At 43.4% G+C, this 22,864-nt stretch overlaps 1 protein-coding gene across 1 annotated transcript in view; it reads right to left on the reverse strand.

The window, feature by feature from the left end:
- Positions 1 to 1,787: 1,787 nt before the first annotated feature.
- runx2a (RUNX family transcription factor 2a) overlaps positions 1,788 to 22,864 on the reverse strand; it is a 29,886-nt gene continuing 8,809 nt past the window's right edge. Inside the window, 4 exon segments of the mRNA XM_080850051.1 lie at positions 1,788 to 3,591; positions 3,594 to 3,653; positions 7,850 to 8,011; positions 10,739 to 10,909. Of these exon segments, the coding sequence (XP_080706177.1) occupies positions 3,158 to 3,591; positions 3,594 to 3,653; positions 7,850 to 8,011; positions 10,739 to 10,909 (827 nt within the window). The 3' untranslated portion in view covers positions 1,788 to 3,157.

Consider the following 22,864-nt stretch of genomic DNA (forward strand, 5'->3'; position numbering starts at 1 on the left):
TGCTTGCTGACTAAGGGCGATGGATATAGGACTTCACTCCGCGCAGCTATAAAACATCAGGGACACAAACCATCTTCATATGTATTGAAACACCAAGTAGATTATTTGTAGGGGAATTAATAACAACAGTATTACACAGAGGGACATTTCTAGCACAATGTTAAAAAGAAAAGACGTTTAAGATATCCTGCTCAACATTTCTCATTGGCAATTTGAGGTCCAAAAGGCTTGACTGTCATCTAATATCAGGTACTGCTCTGTTTCCTTCAATGGTGTTGACATGATTCCTACCCTATCGTAATGATTGTCGCCGGGTGAGGCACTTTCATGGTCTTTCCTCATTCTATTTTCTGTTTCAAAATTCCCCTCCCCCATTTCAAAAAAGTTAGACAGTGCATGGGCTGGTTAAGGTTGCTTGCAGCTTTGTAAACATTTTGTAAACAGGTTTTCTCTTCTCACAGCCAAAGGATATCATGTCATCAAAAATATGAAATGGGACAGAGCTGAGAGTTTAGGACAGCTGTAGGGTATTATTCCCTCAGAAACACATACATCCGCTCCCAAACACACACACACACATTAGGATTAATACTGTCTTGAAACCATGATTGCATGGACTGACTGTAGAAGAATGATCTACAGTGTTCCTTTGGTTTCTTTTCAGTTTAAAGCCAGATCATTCCTGCTATAATAGTGTGTGAATCAGATGCACTGGTTAAGAGGTTGCCTGTATAGATGCACTGGTTAAGAGGTTGCCTGTAGAGATGCACTGGTTTGAAGGTTGACCGTAGAGATGCACTGGTTAAGAGGGGGCTGTAAACTTCCATTTATTGCTGCCATCTAGTGTTAACATGATTATCCGAACCCCTAACCTTTAAAACACAGAGTCAGAAGGACTTCCCTTTCATCTGATGGATCATTATGCTTCATTCAGTTTTAGAGCCAACAAACAGAAGCAGTCTAACAAAAGTAAAGAAAACAAGGAAGAAAAAGTTGAAGTGCTTTTGTCCACGCAAAACAAAGAAGAAAAATCTTACAACGGTTTCCAAGCATGCTGCCTGCAGCCTTTTACATAGCATTTCAGTAAACATTTCAGAAAGTACCACTTTACTTTGGGTTGTTTGTTACAGAAAAAGAATTCATCTTTGCACCCTTCAAAGCCCAAAGTCCAAAAGACTTCAAAAGGGCTGTGCTGCTTTGAGTAAAATGCAGCCCACTCTCATGTCCAAAGCAGAATGATCTTTTGGAAGTGCTGGTAGTCTCACACATTCTCATCTTGAGAAATATTGTTTACACATCTGATCTTGAACAACAAACAAATTCTTGTCCATCCATATTGTACTGGACACAGTGGGAAAGGTATGTGTTTATCCTAATGGGACTATGTTGTTGTATGTAACTCAAGGTCATTCAATAAGGATTTTACACTCAGCTGTCCCCTAACAAGTATTCCTCTCGCTGAGCCTGTCCACTGAGTGTCTAAGTCCTGTTATACTGAAATAAAAGGGAATTGTCCTCTCCTTGATTAAACTCACCTACGTATGAGTGAAAACAAACAGTCATCTGACCAAATCACACACAAGTACTGTATATCAGAGGACATGACAGAAAAAGCCATCCAAACGTACGTAGCTGTGGCAGCCAAATACAGCAGATTTGGATTTGTAGTGTTTCAATGGTAAGTCTCTGATGGCAGTTTCCAGTCGTCCAGTTTTAGGCAAACCCAGGGCATGAATGAAGGGGGGGGGGGGGGGGGGGGGGGGGCAAGAGGAGCAACGGGGCAGGTAGAACCTGAAGTGCTGGAAGGAGCAGTTTAATGCTATATACACAATGCTCTGTTCAATCACCCTGCAGCAACATACTGTACCAATGGGGTTTATACAGTATCTACAAGCCAGTCTACAATTGTACATACATTGGGAAAAGGCTGAGGCAACAGCAGAGTAATCATTTTTGGTCATGTTTAAAGTCACTCAAGGACGTAAAAAAGAGATTCAGAATAAATTAAATTGACAGACATATACAATAACAAACTTGGACAAAGAGTGGAGAACAGACTAGGTCTTCTCCATTCACAAAACTGCATATATTAATTTCATTATCATGGAAGAGCCATTCCTTGGTAAAGTTGGTCATTGTTTCATTGACATGATATGCATCACTCAGTGTAGTCTTACAGGGTTCAAGGTTTTTTGAACAATTATCAGATAAGGATTAAGATCATTATCTAACCAGACATCATATTAAAGACTAGATTAACAGACTTTGAGCTTTAAACAAACTCCATAAATAAAGTATTTCACTTGCAAATAGAGTCTGACATCTATATCTCTGACCTTCATTGCTTATGTACCTCTGCATATTTGGTTATTTTAAAATAAAACTGCTTTTTTAAATTACAAAAGAGAATAGGTAATTAAGTTATTATGAGAGGTTCCACATATTACATTTATTAAGTGTCCACAAAACCCCAGTTTGATTCCAAAACATTGCATAATTTAAAGATCGCTATGGCTTATATTGCTTTTCAAACAGTACCTTTCCTGCTACAATTTAACTTTTAAATTAAAACAATTAGAGAGAATGAGCACAGTCACTTAATGCCGGTACTGTTGAACGTAACTTATCCTCTCTCACTTGCATAAATATCAAAGAAACAGGCATTCAGTGTTAAAAATGCAAAATAGATTTAGTTAGTACAAAAAATATACTCAGCCAATAGTCAAATAAAAAATTATATTCACGGTAATAAACATTATTTACGCCAGTTCATAAATTCAGTGACTGACTGTGCAGCTATCACTGGGTCTGCAGTGGAATGTCAGGTTTATTTATGGACTGTAATGCCTTGAATGGTTCCCTTTGAGGCTCCTTCTTTCCTCAGCGATGAATCAAAAGCTGGTACCTTTGTGGATAAATATTTGTTGAAAACTGGATTTAGAAATATATGACAACAGTGGAATAGTAAATAACACACTGATGCTTTTGCCAAGAGGAATATTTAAAACTGAAGCTTTGACACAAATGATTGTACTTCAGAGATATTCTGAACAACTTGTTGAAGACACTTAAAGCCAAAAACACTCTTGTTTTGCTTCAAGACAAACAGTGCTGTGTTGAGGCCTAGTTCTTCACATGCTCAATAGTGTTTGGGGTCTCAATATGGCCGCCACACTGACTCATCCATTCTGCCACTGGAGTTGAGCACTGTAGGGGAGCTGCTGTGGCTCCCGTCCGCCTCTCCTCCGTCCGTCTGGTTGGGGAGGTTAGGATTGATCAGGGAGCTACCTGTGGAGGCGCTTGTGCATGGCGGGAGCATCCTGGATGGGGAGCGATCCCCCCCTGGAACCATAGAGAACTGGTATGACCCGGACGAGGCGCCATAGTACAGATAGGGAGTACTGCTGGTCTGGAAGGGCCCAGTCTGGTTCTGCGTGGAGCCGGGGTAGGGCGGAGGCAGGTAGGTGTGGTAGTGGGTGGTGGTGGACATGCCCAGGGACATCCCGGAGGTGACGGGGGTGGGCGTGTAGGTGAAGGTGGCCGGGTAGTGCATCCGTGGGTTGGAGAAGCGGCTCTCAGTCAGCGAGGAGAGGCCGGGAACTGACGTTCAAACTGGCGTGGGTCAGCAGAGAATGGGCTCAGATCAGAGGTACCTGCCATGGAGAGAGAAGCTCAGCGTCACAAGGGAGACCAAGTAGGCCTGGCAGCCAACCACACACTCACAGACTCAAGAAGACATGTTAATACAACGTGTGAATGGGACTTTCCAGCTTTCGATGCCTCTAAATTCCAAGGCAATTCACTTTTGACATTAGGGGGCGCTGTCAGGTCATCTTACACTGAAGAAGAATGATCGCGCCGTTTGATTTACATTCAAAATGTTGAAATGATCAGAAAAACCTAATGACTTCAATCCTTTAATTTCTAACACTGCTCATAGACATAATAACACCCTGCCAGGTTTGTTATTTATGCTGCAAAATGCCAGGGTTCCTCTGAATTAATTGTAATGTAAAAATAGATGAGTTATGAGCCTTCCTTGTGAGAGAAGGCTAGTTGTTCTGTCAAACACACTATAATTAATTAGTTAAAAATGTCTGGAAAGGATTGGTCAGAGGGAGCAGGGACAATTCTTCCGGTTTCAAAGACAATCTGTCTTAAGACACTATGTCAGAATAGGGGTGCAGAACAAGGTGGGGGAGTTAATAGGAGAATGCATTGTCTCTGCTTTTCTTGATGATGGTCTGGATATGTGCAGTCCCTCAGTGGAAAAACAGGCAATCCAAAGGTTTATGCACAGAATGTGACTGTGAAAGCAGTCCTCTTTGATTTTGAAGAAGTTAACAGTCAAGGAAGGCCAACTTTTGTATTGTTGTTGTGATACAATCCATTTCCTTATGATTTTTGAATATATCTTCCAGCTTGTGCCTGTTTGTGTGCGTGTGTGTGAGGATGCATGCATTTGTATGAATATCAAAATATGACAAAAAAGAAATCTTAGGGATAAATCGGGTGCACACATGGAAACACTTTAAGGAAAAAACTGTTTCCATGGGATGCATAATCAGCCTCCTCAGATGTGGTTGCATGTCTCCGATTAGCCAAAGAAAAGGGGCAGTTCTGCTCTTTCAGACCTTCTGTTGGGTTTTCTAAAAATTATAAACCACTAATGGGCTGTGGCTACCAGAACACTGGGCCAAAGGAGTAGAAGAAAGGGGAGGAAAGTGAGACTGTCCTCTCGTCCTCTCCTCTCCTCTCCACTGGCTGTCCCCGCCTCTCCTTTCCTCTCCTCTCTTCTCCTCTCCTCTCCTCTCCTCTCTTCTCCACTGGCTCTCCCCGCCTCTCCTTTCCTCTCCTCTCCTCTCTTCTCCTCTCCTCTCCTCTCCTCTCCTCTCCTCTCTTCTCCACTGGCTCTCCCCGCCTCTCCTTTCCTCTCCTCTCCTCTCTTCTCTTCTCCTCTACTCTCCTCTTTCTCTTTTGTGGCATTGCTTTGCTAGGCTGCTGGATGCTCTCTTGCCCCCGATTCCCTCCGTTGATCTATTCTCTCTCTCTCTCTCTCTCTCTCTCTCTCTCTCTCTCTCTCTCTATTTGCTGTCGTGCTGTGCCGTCTCCTCCCTGCGCTGCGTCCCCCGGCGTAGAGGTGACTTCTGTCTTCATAAATCATGAGGCGTCCTCTTTGTCAGCACGTCTGCAGTGCTGGAGTGTTTATGGAGTCGTGAGTGGCACGTCTGCAGATGTTTGCTGGGCCGCATGTGTGGTCAATTATGACAATGGTGTCTCTTTGCATTATGGGATCCCTGCCGACCGAGATGAAACAGGAAGTTCTCCCCAGAAGGAGACAACAAGATAAAAAAGGTCCTCTGTACCAATTCCAAGAGTGAGATACCGCTCGCTCGCTCACGGGAAGCAACTGCCAAGATTCTGAGCCAAGCTATGCAAAGTAATCCTGTCATGTAGTTGCAGGTGATCTTGAGGAAAAAGCCCAGCAGACCTGGCACAGATCAAGTGCTATCAGGGAAATAAGTCTGAGAAGTAACCCTGAACACACCTAACATTCTGACGTCTTCTTTAAGCTGCATCAGACAGACATCCGTAGAACTTTCCGGCACATGGTAAAATAAATACAGAAATGCATTTTCTTCCAATGTATTCAGCAGCATGCCTACATGTTCACTCTTTATTACTTAAGCATAGGAACATCCGGGGGTGACGTTTGAATGTGACCTCCAGGCGGAGGGAGAGGGAGGCAGGCTGGGCAGGCCAAGAAAGCCCTCAGCATCTGTTGCTGGTGAGGCTCCACCGGATGCCTATGCCAGCCTGAGCTCCATTAAGCAGCACTCCAGCGAAGAATAGGGGGGCGTTAGGACCAAGGAGGTGCACGTGTCTCTTTGAGCGAAGAACAAAGGCTGACATCTCCGAGATGAAAGGGAGATGAAATCTAAACTAATCAAACCCAACAAGGCAGCTGGCCATGCTTCAAAAAAAAAAAAGGAAGCAGGCAGGCAGGCAGTGAACAGCCACGCCGAGAGGTAATTGAAACTTTCACGTTCGCTCGGAGCTCCAAGAAAACAGTTAGGAGGGAGGGAGGGAGGGAGGGAGGGAAAAAAGTAAAAGAAAAGAGAGAAAAAAACAAGCTGGCAGTGAGTCAAACAGGTGTATCAAAGGGAAACTCGTCTACGTGTTTGTTTCCAACCTTGAGATGGGGTGGGGGTGACAGTACTTATTTATTTTGTAAAGGCACAGTTGTGAAGCCATCTTTATTAAGTTCACAATCGCTTTCACAGAGGCATACATCTACCGGCGCCTGTGAGTCAGAAACTCAATTCTTTTTTATTGTTCCCTTTAATGCCCGTTTCAAAGAGAGCCTCTCGCAAGTTCAAAGCCCTTAACTGGAGGGATACTGAGAGAGGAGGGATATTCTTTCAGATTTTCACTATTTCACAAAGGTGCTGTTAGTTTGAAGACATTTGGCCTGGGGGTGATTTCTGCTGTGCAACAATTGCTCACAAAGCGGGAGTTGAAGTGCAGAAAGAAAATGTCTTTGATGAATCTCCAGTGCATGGTGAGTTGGGGAGAATGGACAGAGATCTTGACAAAACTTCACACGGTTTATGCAATCACTCCTCAGTAAGATAAATCTGGTTTTTCAGTCTTGTTGTAAACTTGAAACACTCAGAGGGCGTCCACATGACAACAGTGAAAAGTTTTTGCGAAGAGTTTTGTTGTAATACGGCCTTGTGTTCACACGACAACAGTATGTTTGGGGCCTGGAAACATATTTTTGAAAAAGGGTTCCAGAGTGGAGACTTAGGCAGGCCTTACATCGCTGTGAAGTCAGGCAACTCTATCCAATCACCTTTCATTCTCTGTGAAGTCAGGCAACTCTATCCAATCACCCTTCATTCTCTGTGTAGTCAGGCAACTCTATCCAATCACCTTTCATTCTCTGTGAAGTCAGGCAACTCTATCCAATCACCCTTCATTCTCTGTGTAGTCAGGCAACTCTATCCAATCACCTTTCATTCTCTGTGAAGTCAGGCAACTCTATCCAATCACCCTTCATTCTCTGTGAAGTCAGGCAACTCTATCCAATCACCCTTCATTCTCTGTGTAGTCAGGCAACTCTATCCAATCACATTTCATTCTCTGTGAAGCTTCATGATTAGTTCCGCCCTCCAAAGCCTCCAACACGTCCACAGTGGCAATGAATAGAAAATCTATTTTTGATTGTCAGACGCATCATGGTTGTCAGCCAATTTGTTCTATTTCTACAAGGAGGACGTAATATATATACACTAAAGGCTAGCAACTTTAAGTGGGGTAAGTACACTTATCTGGGGAAATTCTGTTTACCTAAACCATGTTTTCCTGATGTTGAAAAAGGAACAATTTCCAATCTTCTATAGTCATTGCTTCAATAATACTCTTGTTTAGTTTAGTTTACCTACATACCCACCCCCACACACAGACACACACGTGCGCACACACACACACACACACACACACACACACACACACACACACACACACACACACATCCTTTCCCACAACAGATTCACAAATATGACTCACACACATACACACACACACACACACACACACACACACACACACACACACACACACACACACACACACACACATCCTTTCCCACAACAGATTCACAAATATGACTCAACCACCCACACACCCACAAACACACACACACATTCCTTAATAACAGCAGCTTTGTCAGACACCTCAGAACACCCATTAAGGCCACGTTGTTTCATGTGGGTCTCTCAGTCAGCTGAGGCAGCTCTTTGAAGCTGTTAGCTGAGAGCAGAGAGCAGAGAGGGGGTTTCCCTACCTGAGAGCCGTCTTGGCACATCGCTGATGGCGGGCAGGCCGGTGGCTCGGGTGGAGGACAAGGGCGTAGTAGAGTGGATGGAAGGTGAGGTCATTTGGCTCAGGTAAGGGGTGTAGGGCTGCTCGTAGGACCAGGGGGGAGAAGACTGCGACTGCCTGGGATCTGATAGGAGAACACAAGCAGGTGAACATTTGAAACAGATCACAGATCCAAGATCAGTCCACCAAAGAAAAGATCACATCATGTCATAGTTTCATATAAAGTTCAAGATAACACGATATATCAGCTGATAAGATATAGCTGATATGGACCAAATGATTTATTCAATCTAGTTTAAAGTAGGAGTGCTTAAAAAAAAAGAACGTCACTGTGGTGTTAAGTGGTTTGGCAAAGCAGTGGTGTGCACAATCAAAACATGTCTTTCTGCCTAATCATTTGAATGGATTCAGTTGCCAGGGTGTTTCCATAGGTCAGGATGGAGATCATTGTGTGACAGGGCGCTGACAGGGGGATAGGCTATCATCTGGACTCCTGCCAGAGAAGTGAAGTGCTCCTCCCTGAAGCAGGCAGATCTGATCTGCATTGTTGGGCAAGAGACTGAAGCTGCCGTTAAGCTACTCAAACGGTCGCGTCGGATAGTCGGGTGGTGGGCGGGTGGCCGGATAGTACGTACTAGTTAGCATTTGTGTCTCGTTATGGTGCTCCAACGGCCGTGGGTGCTGAAAACAATTCACTGCCACAACAGCAGGCGGTGTAGCGGTTTACCTGCCGAAGATAAGCTAATTCATCACGTTTTTCTGCGATTGAAATCGTTGGCCTTGCCTCACCACCATAACTGTCACGTACTTACTGCCACTGCTCAGATGCAGCAGGTGTCAGCAGAAACATGATAATCTAGCCTTGTCTAATGTTTTATATACACCTGAAAGGGCAAACTTATCTCTATCATGGTGGGTATTTTTTGTGGGAGAAACAGTAGCAATCTACAACAAAATGATATGCTTATCTTACACTATAGAAACTATTAAAAAACGATTCAATTAAATGAATACGTTCTTATTTTCTTTGGTATTTTCGTCATATTCAGATTTTCAATGATGATTTCTGGGTAATTTTTGTGTTGTTGTCCAATGTCAAATCTCTATTTGATCATGTGACGAGACGATACGATGTGTAGCCTAATGTGTATGAAGGGGCAACTGCTATCGTGAATTATACAATAAACAAGTTGTGAAATGAAAGGAAAACACATCACAGTTAAAGTTGTATGAGAATTGATTGATTCACATGGATATGAATGGATAACATGCCTAACAAGTGGTTTTAAGTGGAGATTTCGAAAAATGATTGCAACATATTGAAAAATCCCATGCTTGCGTTGTATATGGACATGTTTATGTATGGTTCAAGTTTACAAGAAAAAAAGATATCTTCAATGGTAAGACACTTTTGTTGTGCCTCTTCTGGTGTAGCGTACAATGTGAGTTTTATTTGGGCATAGCAGATGCCTATCATGTGTAATGTGTAGGCTATTTCATTCCGTTCTTGCAATGTGAATAATTCAATTTCAATATGATTATCTCCCTCTGGTGCACAGTTGTACTTTTAACGGGGCTTGTTTGTGTGAGCGAGTGCATGTAGTAGGCTGTCTGTTGATGCCAGAGTTTAAAAAAGCCAATCACGGCCAAGTAGTATCCGTCGCCATGAACGGACCGACATACATTTTTGCGGGGACGTGGAGAGCTGTCCGAGGGCTCTGGAGAGCACGGAGAGGGCGTTTCAGCTACCTGAGAAGGCGTTCCAGCTACCTGAAGGCGTTCCTATGTGCCCAAAATCGTGTTGTACGGATAAATCTAATCCGGCCTTGACTTGCTGTCACACCCCGGGGGACATTAACGCATAGAGCAGCATGTTTGGTGGATTTTAAAATAATGGCCATTGCATTGATTTGGCATGATTTAAGAAAAGACATAGAAGGAGGTACCTATATCATGCTTGTTATGAAAAGAGTGTCAAGTGGCACTCAGATGACGATGTATGATGATGATGACCGAATGCCATTTCTATGTGCGGCCTGTGCTCAATACATGCTGTGCCAGAAGAGTTCATGCTCAGATGGATGTAGAGCAGTTGTAAACACAAGATGGATTCTTCACCCATACCAGAACATTATCTCTTTTTCTTATTCCTCCTCAGTGATTCGAGTAATGTTTACTCAAATGATTGAAGATTACAACAACACGTTCCCAAAGGGGCAAGGCTGAATGGAATTAAAGTGTGTCACTGCAGCATTCCACAGCCAGCGTGTCAAGTCATGAACGATATGGACCTGGCACAGATGTTGCAGTCAGATGACAATGATATGCTGATAAGGAAGCCAGGTGCGAAGTTACACACACTAACTAAAACCCACAAACCAATACCCAGTGTCTACAGATTCAGTTGATATTCAACTGGTGCTCTATTAGGACAGCACCGCCCTACTGGACTAATGGGCACAGGAACTGCACTGGAACTGGGTGCCATTCATAAGATGAGAGATAAGATGTAAAACCAAGGTTTGTAACTCACTGTATAAGATCCCAATGAACCCAATGTGAAGACTAGAGGTGGTGACTATGGCTGGTGTACCAAATTGATTCAGTTCCAATTGAGGTGTCCTATGTTATTCACAAAATACAACTAGTTGGTCTCCCCACCATCCAGCTTATGTGAAAAGTATAGCAGTAGCCAGTAGCTGCTGTCATATCATCCACATTAATGGTGGTGGGAAGATTCCCCTATAATACAATGCATGCCAAACCATTTGGAGTATCTATGAAGGCATCTACAAAACACTATACAAGTGCAACCTTTCATTCATTCACATGACTGTTGTTGTCCTCGCACCTGAGATCTGATTCTGGCCCTGTGGGTTGAAGTTGGCCGTGTTGTTGAGAGGTCGTGGACTCTGTGTTGGCACGGCGACCCTCATAGTGGTCTGTCGGAGGCGCTCCAGCTCGCTCAGGCGCTCCGAAAACAAACCGGCCTTCGGTGGGTCCTCCAGCTTCTGTCTGTGTCCTGGGGAGAGCCAGAGAGATCAAAACAACACTTTATTACACACACTGATCCTGAGAATAATATGGTAGTGCCATCTGCTTACCTCAGTTAGAGATTATAGTAAGGATTTTAACAAAGAAAGACACTTTTTTCCCCTAATGTGTAACAGTCAAATCTGTGCCATGGTTAGTTTTAATATCTCAATGATTTGATGATTGTATTATGTATATTGTAGCATACATTCTCACTATAATATGGTTTTACAGACCAAGTACAGGCACCTACAACGACAGTGAAGGACACCCAGTGATGAATAACAACCAACACCCCCTCCCAGAATCTGAGCCAGTCTGAAAATGCTGTAAAAGGGAGCAATGACGCAGCATTTGTTTTGGATAGCCAAAACAAACTCAGCACATACGCGTCAACTATTTCAAATGCTCAAGCATCTTTCACTCAGAAAAAAAACTCTGCTGTTTACTGTAGGGGCCATCGAGTGGCATACCAAAATATTCCCTACGGAGAGGCAGCCAGGGCTCAATGGCCACCATACCCACCCATGGCCACGCTGGGTATAATCTTTTAAAGAGCCATAGAGACACGCATTGGTTTAGTCTGAACATTTGTGTCAATAAAAGAGGATAATAGAAGTTCAAGAGAGACTTTGTAAGTTGAGTCCCTTTTGTCTGCTTTTTTTCTGCTTCTCTCTGCCCCCCCCCCCCCCCCGTCTCCCTTCTTCTCTCTCTCTCTTTCTCTCTCTTTCTCTCATTGTGCCTCTCTCCCTCTGTCTCCCCTGACTCAGAGTGTGCCTGTCTGTCTAGCCCCTGGTTGGCTGGCCTGAATGGCAGTAAAGTAAATATCAAACAGAAGAAAAGAGAAACTCCTGCCGAAGCTTGGCCAGGCTCCAACTGGCAGCGGCCGTGCCAGCACTACCTCCAATCCTGCAAAACCTGATTGTGCTTCAAGACTAAGCTGAGCAAATAACACTTTCTGAGAAGCTGTCCTTATTCAGGGCCAAGCTTTCCCTGTCCTGCCTTCCTAGGAGGAGAGTCTTACACAGGGAGAAGATTAATCCCAAGGAGCGTTCAGCATATGTGTATGTGTCAGCTGCACTGAAGGCTCAAGAAGATAAAGCAGCCGTCCCCTCCCCCCATGCCATCAGCCACCAGCTTCACTGTTGAAAAGGGGGAACCGGTGTAGCTCCACTTATACTGTTTTAATGGGCGGCTGACTGTTCCCTGTATGTGTTTTGTACAGTAAGCTTTTCACTGGTCACAGAATTAAAAGGATTATGAAACTGACAAAGACCTTTTTTTATATTCAATTAAGTTGACCTGCACATTTATATATTAGGCTGTCTAGTTGAGGAAGAAGCTGTTGATGCCACAATAGTGGTGCTAATTGAGGGTAATTACCAGTGCCTGGAGAAGCCTGCATGCTGTGCTTACTGGAAGCGTGTGAGTTGCTTCATATACGAGCAGCCCCTGAGTGAGGGAGCGTTTTCATTCCTTCATTTAGTGGGAGAGAGAAATGAGGCCCTTCAGTCAGATAATGCTCATGCACCAATGCTCTTGTAAACTATGATGGCTATCGCTGAGTCCAGGATAACAGTGCCTGATATGCCCTTAGTAACTCCTCCAGCCATGAGGAAGTGCTCCGTACATGTTGGCTTATGAAAGTTCTAGAGGGACTGAAACACTAGTCTTTATGCGTCAGTGAATATCTCATTGGGGGGAAAAAGGTAGACAAAGTTCAGATACCCCTACCCCCCTCCCCCACCCCCCCAGACGGTGGCAAATATGGCTTTGATCTTCAGTTCAACCTTCAACTGAATGTCCAGGGGGCATAATAGCCTCTACCCTGCATGATTCATCACTAACAATGGAAAGTCCCTGACAGTCGCACTTTTATGTTACACGTGCAACAAAGGCCCATTGAACTTCTTGGAACAATCGACAGCGATACTTTAAAAGAGCTATGGGTTTCAAACACTCTGAAGCAGATGCACCTAATCATATCTCAATTGAAACGATGGTCAGATGTCTACTGATACCTAAGACATAACCTGAAGGGGAGAAACAGTGACCCCCCTGTCAAGCACGAAATGGACAATGCAAAAAGACAAGGCCAAACTGTTGCTAAAGAGCAGACTATGAAAGCTCTGTCTTTCTCATGCAAATCTGCTGGGCCACAGACTGTAAATAATACAGCAAGGCCATATTGCTGGCAGCTTTCCCAAGCGAATGTGAAATTGCCATCTGATAGCATTATGACCTGCAATAACACCCTCGGCACGTTAAACAAGAGCACGCTTTTAACATCAAATATCGTCTCGATGGCCGTCAGTGTGCATCAATCATCCAGTGGCAGCACTAGGAATAAAACGCATGGCAGAAGAAAGGGAAACATACATCCGTCTAGATTTCATTTCTTTAATTGCTGTGGTGTGGGGACGGCTGACTCCTCTGAAGACTGAAACAATGGATTAGTTCACATGGCAGCTATGCACTGGGAGCATGTGAAATTAGAGAGAGGGAGAGAGGGAGGGGAAGAATTGACTGAAAGACAGAACAAGAGAGCGGGAGCAGGCCAAGAGACCGTCCACTCTAACTATCTTACTATAAGCGGGGGCTAAAAAGTGGAGGTTTAAGAGAGGGAGCAAGCGAGACAGAGACAGAGAGAGAGAGAGAGAGAGAGAGAGAGAGAGAGAGAGAGTGAAAGAGGGAGAGAAGAAGAGGGAGTAGCAGCCAGCCAAGCTGCACTGGCCTGTGGCCAGAAGCCTGTGTGGTCTGCGTGTTCCAGGCCTCAGGAAGCAAAGCAGGCCAAGAAAGGGCACACACGCTAGCAGAGCTCTTTTTAAAGCAACGGGTTGTCTTCAGGAGTCCGACATAATGCAGCATCGCTAAACAAACAGAACAAAAAACACTTCCCCATAGGAAGTTGCTTTTTTAATCTTGAAAGATGAGGAAAAATGAATTTCACAGCAAAATAAAAAAGAACCTGACAACTTAATCAGAAACCTAAAATGAATATGTCAACGTGACTGCATGAACTGATGAATTTCTCCTACGGTTCCTCCAGGACATTTTGCTTACAGAGCTCATACCATAAATTGCTTTAGTCCAAAAGTTGGTTCTAGCTTTACGAGAGCACATATCAGTGTAAGTCTAGCAAGTGTTTCTGAAGCATCGCGGATATTTATTGCAGTGATTCAAGCCAAGGATCTTCCTCATGGGACAAACATCCCACTTGAGCTTTAAGCCTCCTGTCAGATATATTCCACCAATCTGCTAAAGATTTCAGACTACCCTTCCGTGCAGCATGCAAGTCGGTGAAATATTCTCTCGCATGAATATGTATTGTATAATTCCTACATCGTGCAAGACGGAAAAGATTTGCTTCGGTGGTGTCCAGTGAACTCACATGGGGCTTCCAGACTACAGCTTTGCACAGGAAAAGGTGTATTTTACCCTACTGTACGGCTCGGACTGAGGCTGTCAGCCTGCCGTCGTTGATACAAAGCTCACAGTTTGTGTCTTGCCAACAGCAACAGTACCATACCTTTCCCTTCAAACTGGCGTCTTGCTCTCAGTGGTGCACAGGGGAAAGGAAAGTACAACCAGATATTCTGTACAAATGAGCAAGTCCTGAGTGGTGTTTATTTTCTATGGACTGCGCTTTCTTTTGTCTCCAAGGCCAACCTCATGCGTGCCTACCTGTCAGGACATGCTCTGAATGTTCAAAGGCAGAGGTGGCTGAAATTCACAGTGAAATAATTCTCTGAAAATTAGGGGCTTAACTTACTGGGTAGTCGACATAAATGGTGTCAAAATGTAACAACTCCGCACTCGATTTAAAGAATTTAACATGGAAAAGTTAATATGGTAAGAGAGACACCTGAATAGGAAAGGAATTGGTTGTGTTCAGATGCCATTGCATGACTGTTAATATTGTTCCTTTGAACCAGAAGACAAAGGAACAAGGGGGAAATAAAGCAAAGAGTAGAGTCGGGCCGAATGAGAAAGAAAGGTGGGAGGAAGGGCTCCAAGAGCACAGACTCTGACGTCATTTCCCAGCCTCTTTAAGCTGACAACACAGAGGTGAGGCTTTGAAAACTGTCTGGCTACTGCTTTACAGGAGTCCTGTGCCAGAAAATAGTACTCTTCCAGCCATCCGCATAGCAGTCAAAACAGATTTACCAATAATCTTCGAAAATTAAGTACCTTCGCAAAAAAAAACGACATGTATGTGTATTGGGTGTGTATGTGTTTTGCGTTCTTTAAACAATATTAGCACTAATCCTCTTACAACTACATGATGGACCTATGGATGAATGACACTGGCTGATGAGGAGTGATAGGAAGTCACTACTGAGGACAAATACTAACAAAAGAGCAAGTACGATCTTTGCTCTGCAGTGACATCCTGAGATGTAATTGGTTCTGAAAGACTAGCTTGTGGTAGCAATGTGGTGATAAATAGCAACATCTTGACTTCCAGTGACTTCTGACGTGTCACTTTATCAGATCCTTCTGTCAAGAGTGTAGACGAGCCCAACATTCTCCCCATCCTACAGAGATTCAATGTCATCTAAAGCTCCCCACCAGCCACACACACACACACACACACACACACACACACACACACACACACTGTGGAAACACACATTCAGACTGGATCTCTGCCTCTCACTCCTCTCAGAGAGTCTTGATCCAAACCAAGCGGATGGAGCCAGCCAACATTCCATAAACAGTGTTGGGATCGGCTCCATATGCTTCATTATGTGCGCTGCAGCACAGTGACAATAGGCGACAGTATTTCTTTCGCCGGGCCATAAAAGAGCTACATTTCATGTGTGAAGCCCTTATAATGAACAGATTCAATTTCCGCTGGAAGTTTTAAAAACATCTGCCATTGTTGTCCATCAGGGGGCTGGAAAAAGGCTCTCTGACATCCACTTCAATCTGAGCTTAGGCGTCTTACTCTGGACTTTTGAAACGCTCTCAACCGAAACACCAAGGTAGGCCTGATCGCATTCAACAGGCAGGCACAGTGGTCCAAACAACAGTGGGCCCTCTATAAATGTTCTCCTGGTCCAACCATCCCCACCCAGTCTATTAGTCAAATTACTTTTAATAACCAGTCGGGCCTCCTCTAAGCCAGCCTCACCAGATAATTACACCGTAGCATAGTCCCCTCTCTGACGCAAGGGACTGTGTGCACAGCCACACCGCAGTCTAGCCAAAGCCTGCAAACAGGGCTCACAACACAAATGGAGGGGAAAAAAACACAGAACATGGGGGGGCCTATTTCAAGATGCTCACCTCACGTGTGTCTGCTTCACAAAACCATGTGTCCATTAGATTCATAACACAACACAATACTGTAAAGTGGACAGTGGTCTAAATGTGTCTAATTTCTAATTTTGAGATGCTACCATGATCATAGCCCTTATACAGAAAACTACTTTACTACAAGTGGAGCTAGACTTCCAAAAGCTGGCTGAAGTTGTTGGTTTTCCCAACTAGCATTATACTCTCTAAAAAAAAACATACATTCAGAACCCTTTTGCTGACTTCCGATGGTGCCTTGGCTCTCATTGGGTACAGATAATTGCGATAGAGTCCGGTGGCATCCTCCTAACGTAGACACTATCTGCTGCTGGGCAGGATGAGAGCTGACAGTTAGGTTCCTGTCTGACTAAAGGCCCTTATAGAGTACTCAAAACGGTCGTGTCGGATAGTCGGGCAGTGGGCGGGCGGCCGGATGGTACGTACTAGTTAGCATTTGTGTCCCTTTATAGTACTCCAACGGCTGTGGGTGCTGAAAACAATTCTCTTCCAGAACAGTAGGGGGAGTAACGGTTTAAGTGTCGAAAGACAAGCTACCCCATGACATTTTCGTGCGATGGAAATCGTTAGTTGGCTTTCCCTCTCCTCCACAACTTTTACTTACTTCCCTCTCACCAGCTGTCGCTACTGAAATGCAACAGGTGTCAGCAGACATACACCTTTCATGCTTTGTCTAATGTTACATATACACCTGAAAGGGCAAACTTATCTCTTTCATGGTAGGTATTTTTTGTGGGAGAAATAGTTGCAATCTACAACAAAATGATATGCTTATCTTACACTATAGAAACTGTTAAAATGATGATTAAATTAAATGAATACGTTCTTATTTTCCTTGGTATTTTCGTCATATTCAGATTTACAATGATTTCTGGGTAATTTTTGTAATCTCTATTTGATCATGTGACGAGACGATACGATATAGGCACAACATCTGAACGACTGACAGTGTTGTACAAGTCCACACCTTTCATGAAATAGTTAAAAGTTCATACAAGTAAACATGAAGTATAGTAATTATTTCCCCCAACGGCAGCGTGTCTCGAAGTGAGGTGGAAGCCCAACTTGTGGGTCGCAGAGACGTGACAGGTGGAGCACAAATGAGAAGAGATTCAGGAGATTTTCCCGTTGCAATGCCTTCCTTTATATACAGTAGCCTAACTAGAATATCGCACTAAACAACCACACTCAAACAAAAGGAATATTGTAGGCCTATTGTTAGAACAGTAGCAGGGCAGAGCACACGGATAATCCATATTCATCATCTTGGCAAATTGAGATACTGCGGCTGGCGCGATTAAGCATTGAACATTCCATATTTTTTTCCATATAAGTAGGCTAGTGAAGTCAACCTGTTGATAGTATTCCCAACTCATTTGTCCTTCATTCTATCACCGTGTTTGAAAGGTATTGGTTAGGTAATAGCCGAGTGACAGCTGTTTTCTTTCTGATTTGACAGTAGCCTATAGGATATACTTGTGTGTTTTAAGCAAATAAAATGTGTAGCAATGTTTACGAAGGGGCAACTGCTATCGTGAATTATACAGTAAATACGTTGTGAAATGAAAGGAAAACACATCACAGCGAGTGCAGTGCATCACAGCGAGTGCATGTAGTATATGTTGATGCCGGAGTTAAATAAAGGCAGGCTATTCATAAAATACGTCAATGTGTCAGTAGTATGAACAGTTGAGACATTGACTCCGTGGGGCTCAGGTCGTTTGGACAAATATTTTAATTGCTGTCGCTCGTGCTGGTTCTCTGGCAGTAGGCTACTTGGGCCGGCTCATGTATTGTGATATACAGGGAATAGTTTTCAAGGAAAGGATCTGCACCTTTGACAGTGGCTGTTGTTCATATATATATATGGATATAAAGGTAATGAAACAGGAAACGCTAGGTCCAGAAATGTTAGTTTCCGGAGTTGATATCGTATGGAAATGATGTCGTAGTGGGCCAATCACGGCCAAGGAGTATCCGTCGCCATGAGCGGACCGACAGACATTTTTGCGGGGACACGGAGAGCTGTCCGACGGCTCTGGAGAGCACGGAGAGGGCGTTTCAGCTACCTGAGAAGGCGTTCCAGCTACCTGAAGGCGTTCCTATGTGCCCAAAAACGTGTCGTACGGAGTACCATAAAAAAGCCTTAACAGTCATCTGCTCGGCCTCCCTGTGAACACAAGCCATTCTGCTCTGTTCTCCTCGGTGTTGGAAGGGCTGGCAGTGGATCTCAGATAGTTAGACACGTTACCCTACAGTCTTCTCAGTGGATCACAGAGATGTCAAGGTGATATGGTGATTCCATAAACTACCCGATGCTCCAGTCAGCGTCATATTACCATTAGCAAAAATATTAGCCTTAAAAATATATGACAATTTTCAAAAGTCTATATATTTATTTGACGTGAGTAAGTAATTGGAGTATAAGAGTGCCTACAGTTGGATTCCTTATTCGTTGGAATTATTTTGGAATTGAACCTTTATGTATGATGGCTTTAGCTGCTGCAAGCCTGGGCCCCATACAAGGTGTCTTTGTGCTAATTGGCCAACAATTAGCTCTAATACAACAGTATGACTATTTAAGATGTAGCTCTTCCACTGGTGTACAAATAAGAATCTGAAAGACACACTAACTTAATGAATCTCTAAAGATGAACTAACGTCATAACTAATGTACAAATAAGAATCTGAAAGACACACTAACTTAATGAATCTCTAAAGATGAACTAACATCCTAACTAATGTACTTAACTCATCATGTCGTTTCCTCCTTTCCAGTAAATACTTTGAGTAAATGCAAAACAATGGACCACTGTTTAGCACTTCTGATGAGCCAGAGATCCAGACATTTAATGTTTGTCTATCTCACCACCCCCCACCCTCTCTCTCTCTCTCTCTCTGTCTCTCTCTCTCTCTCTCTCTCTCAGCACTGAGTTCCGGAGCGGAGGAATGCATAAACAGGCAGGCAGAGGCAGCTCGCATCAGACTAACAGGAGGTTGCACAACACTAGATGCCTCTGCATGTGTCATTTCCTGCTTGGCCACCTGCCTGCCTCCTAGCAACTGCATGTATGAGAAAAAGAACAAGGGAGAGAGAAAGAATGAGAGAGAGAATGACAGAAAGAGAGGAAAATGCCAAAAGAGAGGATCGAGAGGTAGAGAGGGAACGATCGAAAATACTCAAACATAGCTTCATAGCAGCCAAGACGTTGAGACACAGAGTTCTAGTTCAGCATTGCCTGATAAATGGATATGGCGTGCCACTGCTGCATTCAATACATCAGCCTGCTATTTCACTGAGGCTAAGGCCTTTACTCAAACTAAACTAAAAGGGTAGCTTCTTGCTAAACTCAATAATATATTGCTGACAGCCAAAGGCCTGTAGAGAAAGGAGTGAGTGGACACTACTTGACAAGTTGTATCTGTTGATTTTGATGATTCAAGACTATGAAAAGGCTGGTTTATAAAGTCTCAAGCACGCACACATTCACACACGAAACGCACACAGACACACTCACTCATAGATACACGCACACACACACTTTTGCAACATGCAAGAGAGATTCCTTAGGATTAAAGGCCAACTCCTTGAACTCTTTGAGATGCCATGGGGCACTTTGAATCCTGTAATGAGTGATGATGAGGATGAAATAATCACACACTAGTATGAAGAGGCTCCAAACGCCTGCTGCCAGATGTGTTCATCCAGAGGAGAAGTAGCGTGAGGGGAAGGCCGGGTGACAAGACAGTTGTTTTTGATGTGATAGCACTGACTTTGAGGTTCAAAATATAACTATGTAAATATGTGTTTGTGTGTGTGTGTATGTGTGTGTGTGTGTGTGTGTGTGTGTGTGTGTGTGTGTGTGTGTGTGTGTGTGTGTGTGTGTGTGTGTGTGTGTGTGTGTTTATGAACAGTGACACAGCTGTGTGCCAAAGTGGTTGCACTGAATATTTCTGTTCTTTTTGCACATAAATGCCTCCACACACTGAGACTGACTGGGATGCTAAAGACACTCTTTCACCCACTGCTGCACTCTTCACATAAAAACTATTTCAACATGTCTGTGTGTGTATGTGTGTACATGTGTGTGTGTGTTTCTATGGTTGCAGACTAGTATATATTGTAGCAACAACTTGATATCAACTCACAAACAGACCGTGACATCATGCACAGTCATAATGATATCCAAGAGAATGATCTGCACTCAAATAGGAAAGCGGTCAGTTGCCTTTGCATATTTCATGACGGAGCAGTTCAGGGAAAAGAATGACATCAGTGACCAGCATCCAAGCTGTTCTGAAATACCCAGTTACTCAGAGTCTGGTGACCATTTCTGGCACTTCCTACAACTTCAGCATTAATTCCTCAATATACTTCTGCATCCTTCTCCGCCCTCGAAAAAAAATGGGCGGGCGGTGTATTCAGAAAAATTTGAACGTACTAATTGGCCCTACATACTACTCCGATGTCTATGCGTGCTGAAACCTATTCAACGCCAGACCACTGGGTGGGGTAACGACTATTTGTCGAGGCCGGAGCTACCCCATCATTTATTTGTTGGAAGTTATTGATTGTTTTTCTTCTTCCTCCCATCTGTCACTGACCTCGCATGTAAGCTACCTCTAGACCTGTCGAGCAGGTGTCGTCACATGGGCCTTGGAGACATGTAGCTTAGTTATAATTAACAGTCTAATCCTTTATATACACTTGAGAATGGAAATGTATCTCCATCGTGGTGGTAATTTTTTGTGGAAAACATAGTAGCGATCTATAACAAAACGATATGCTTATCTTACATACAATATAGAAACTATTTTAAAACGATTCAATAAAATGAATACGTTCTTATTTTCTTTGGTATTTTTGTCACATTCAGATTTGCAATGATTTCTGGGTAACCTAATACGTAGCCTATGGTGCGTGATTTTTCGCTTGATATCACTACATCACTATGACAACGCACTCACTCATTGTCGGCCACGAGGTGGTTGCCCTTGTCAAAAGTGGTAACGTGAATGTGTCACTATGAAACAAAGCATGCCCACTTCGAACAAAATTACCCCTCAAACTCTGAGGAAAGGGCCAGAAAAATAAACCCACTGCAATCATCATACCAATCAACATGCAGTGTTATAGTTATATCAGCCACACAACAAGAGTTTGCATACACATACATGCCAATAAACATGATTCTGATTCTGATACCTCAACATACAGTTGTGAGACTGCCTTTTTTAACCATGAATATGATGAAACACATACAGGACCACACTCACTTATGATCCTCTGCCTGGACACCTTTAATGCCCAATTTTCAAGAAGACGATCTTAGAGGAATCTTTTTGTGTGTGGTAGTCTTTTATTGTATAAATACCTCCTCCCGGCATTCCTAAAATACAGCGAACGAAGGCAGCTAACAGACAACGGTTGATGGTGGAGCTGGACTAGTTTGAGTTATTAGCAGAGGACGTGCTTGTAGCGATTTTTTTTGCGACAACTACAACAACAACAGAACAGGAGACGGAGGCGCAGGTGGTATGTACGTCCACTACATTTTCCGCTAAATCAAGCGTTTAGCGTATTCACAATAACTCTCAGAAGTTTTCTGCTAATGCTTAGACCAAAAATCCATTGAAACACATAGTAGCAAGCTAGCCTCGCTGCTAATACGTACAGCTTTACCGTGCTGATATGCTCTCACACGCCACCCTCATTGAGGCAAAAGTAATGTTTGCCTCAAGTCTCTTTCACTGCCGTTTTATGTAAGGTCAGCCATTCTAAATAGGTTCTACACATACGTGAAATACATGTCCTATTTAATGGATTCAGAGCACTGCTCCCAGCATTACTCCGTAGCAAATTACGTTAGATGTAATTTCAAGCTGGTTGGAGATGGCACTTTCAACACCGAGCCACCAGCCAAGAGACCAACAGTGGTTGGGAGCAATGTTCTTTTCCAGTGTTATATAAAATACGGTAGCCGTAATCCTGCAAGTGGTACGGCTTTGTAGTTTACCAAAGTCGTACTAAAACATGTTGACAGAAAACAGGAAATGTGAGGTCCGGACATGTGTGATTCCAGAAATGATGTAGTTTGGAAATGATGCTGTAAGCAGGCCAATCACAGCCAAGGGGGTATCCGACTCTCTCCGACTCTGTAAGAAAAGTTAGAAAAAAGCGTTCCTCTCCGACCAGCTCTGATGGGCGTCAACACCTGGATGAAGGTGTTGCCAGGGCGTGCCAAGGCGTGCCAAAGTGTCCCTCTACGACCGAATCGGAGAAGTAAAAAACGGCCTTAACTAATCAGTCTGAGACACCTTGACCGTTTCATCCATTGTATGTTTTGTGTCATATCCATTGTAATATCTACCACAAATAAAAGTATCTAACAAGATAAAAGTATCATCATTAAAGGATATACATGCTATATAATTAAATGAATAGAAAGTGGATTAGTGGATGACTTGAGAATCTGTAGAAGATAATTCAATTCACTTTAAACTATTGTATGGTATTTGTTTTCTGCTAGACCACATAAAAGCTGTTAATGACAGCCTGTGTGTATTCACATCTTATAAGGCCCTGGTGTAAAAACTGAAATTTAAATTTAAAAAAAAATATTTT

This window comes from Sprattus sprattus (genome assembly GCF_963457725.1).
Source record: "Sprattus sprattus genome assembly, chromosome: 13".
NCBI lineage: Eukaryota > Metazoa > Chordata > Actinopteri > Clupeiformes > Clupeidae > Sprattus > Sprattus sprattus.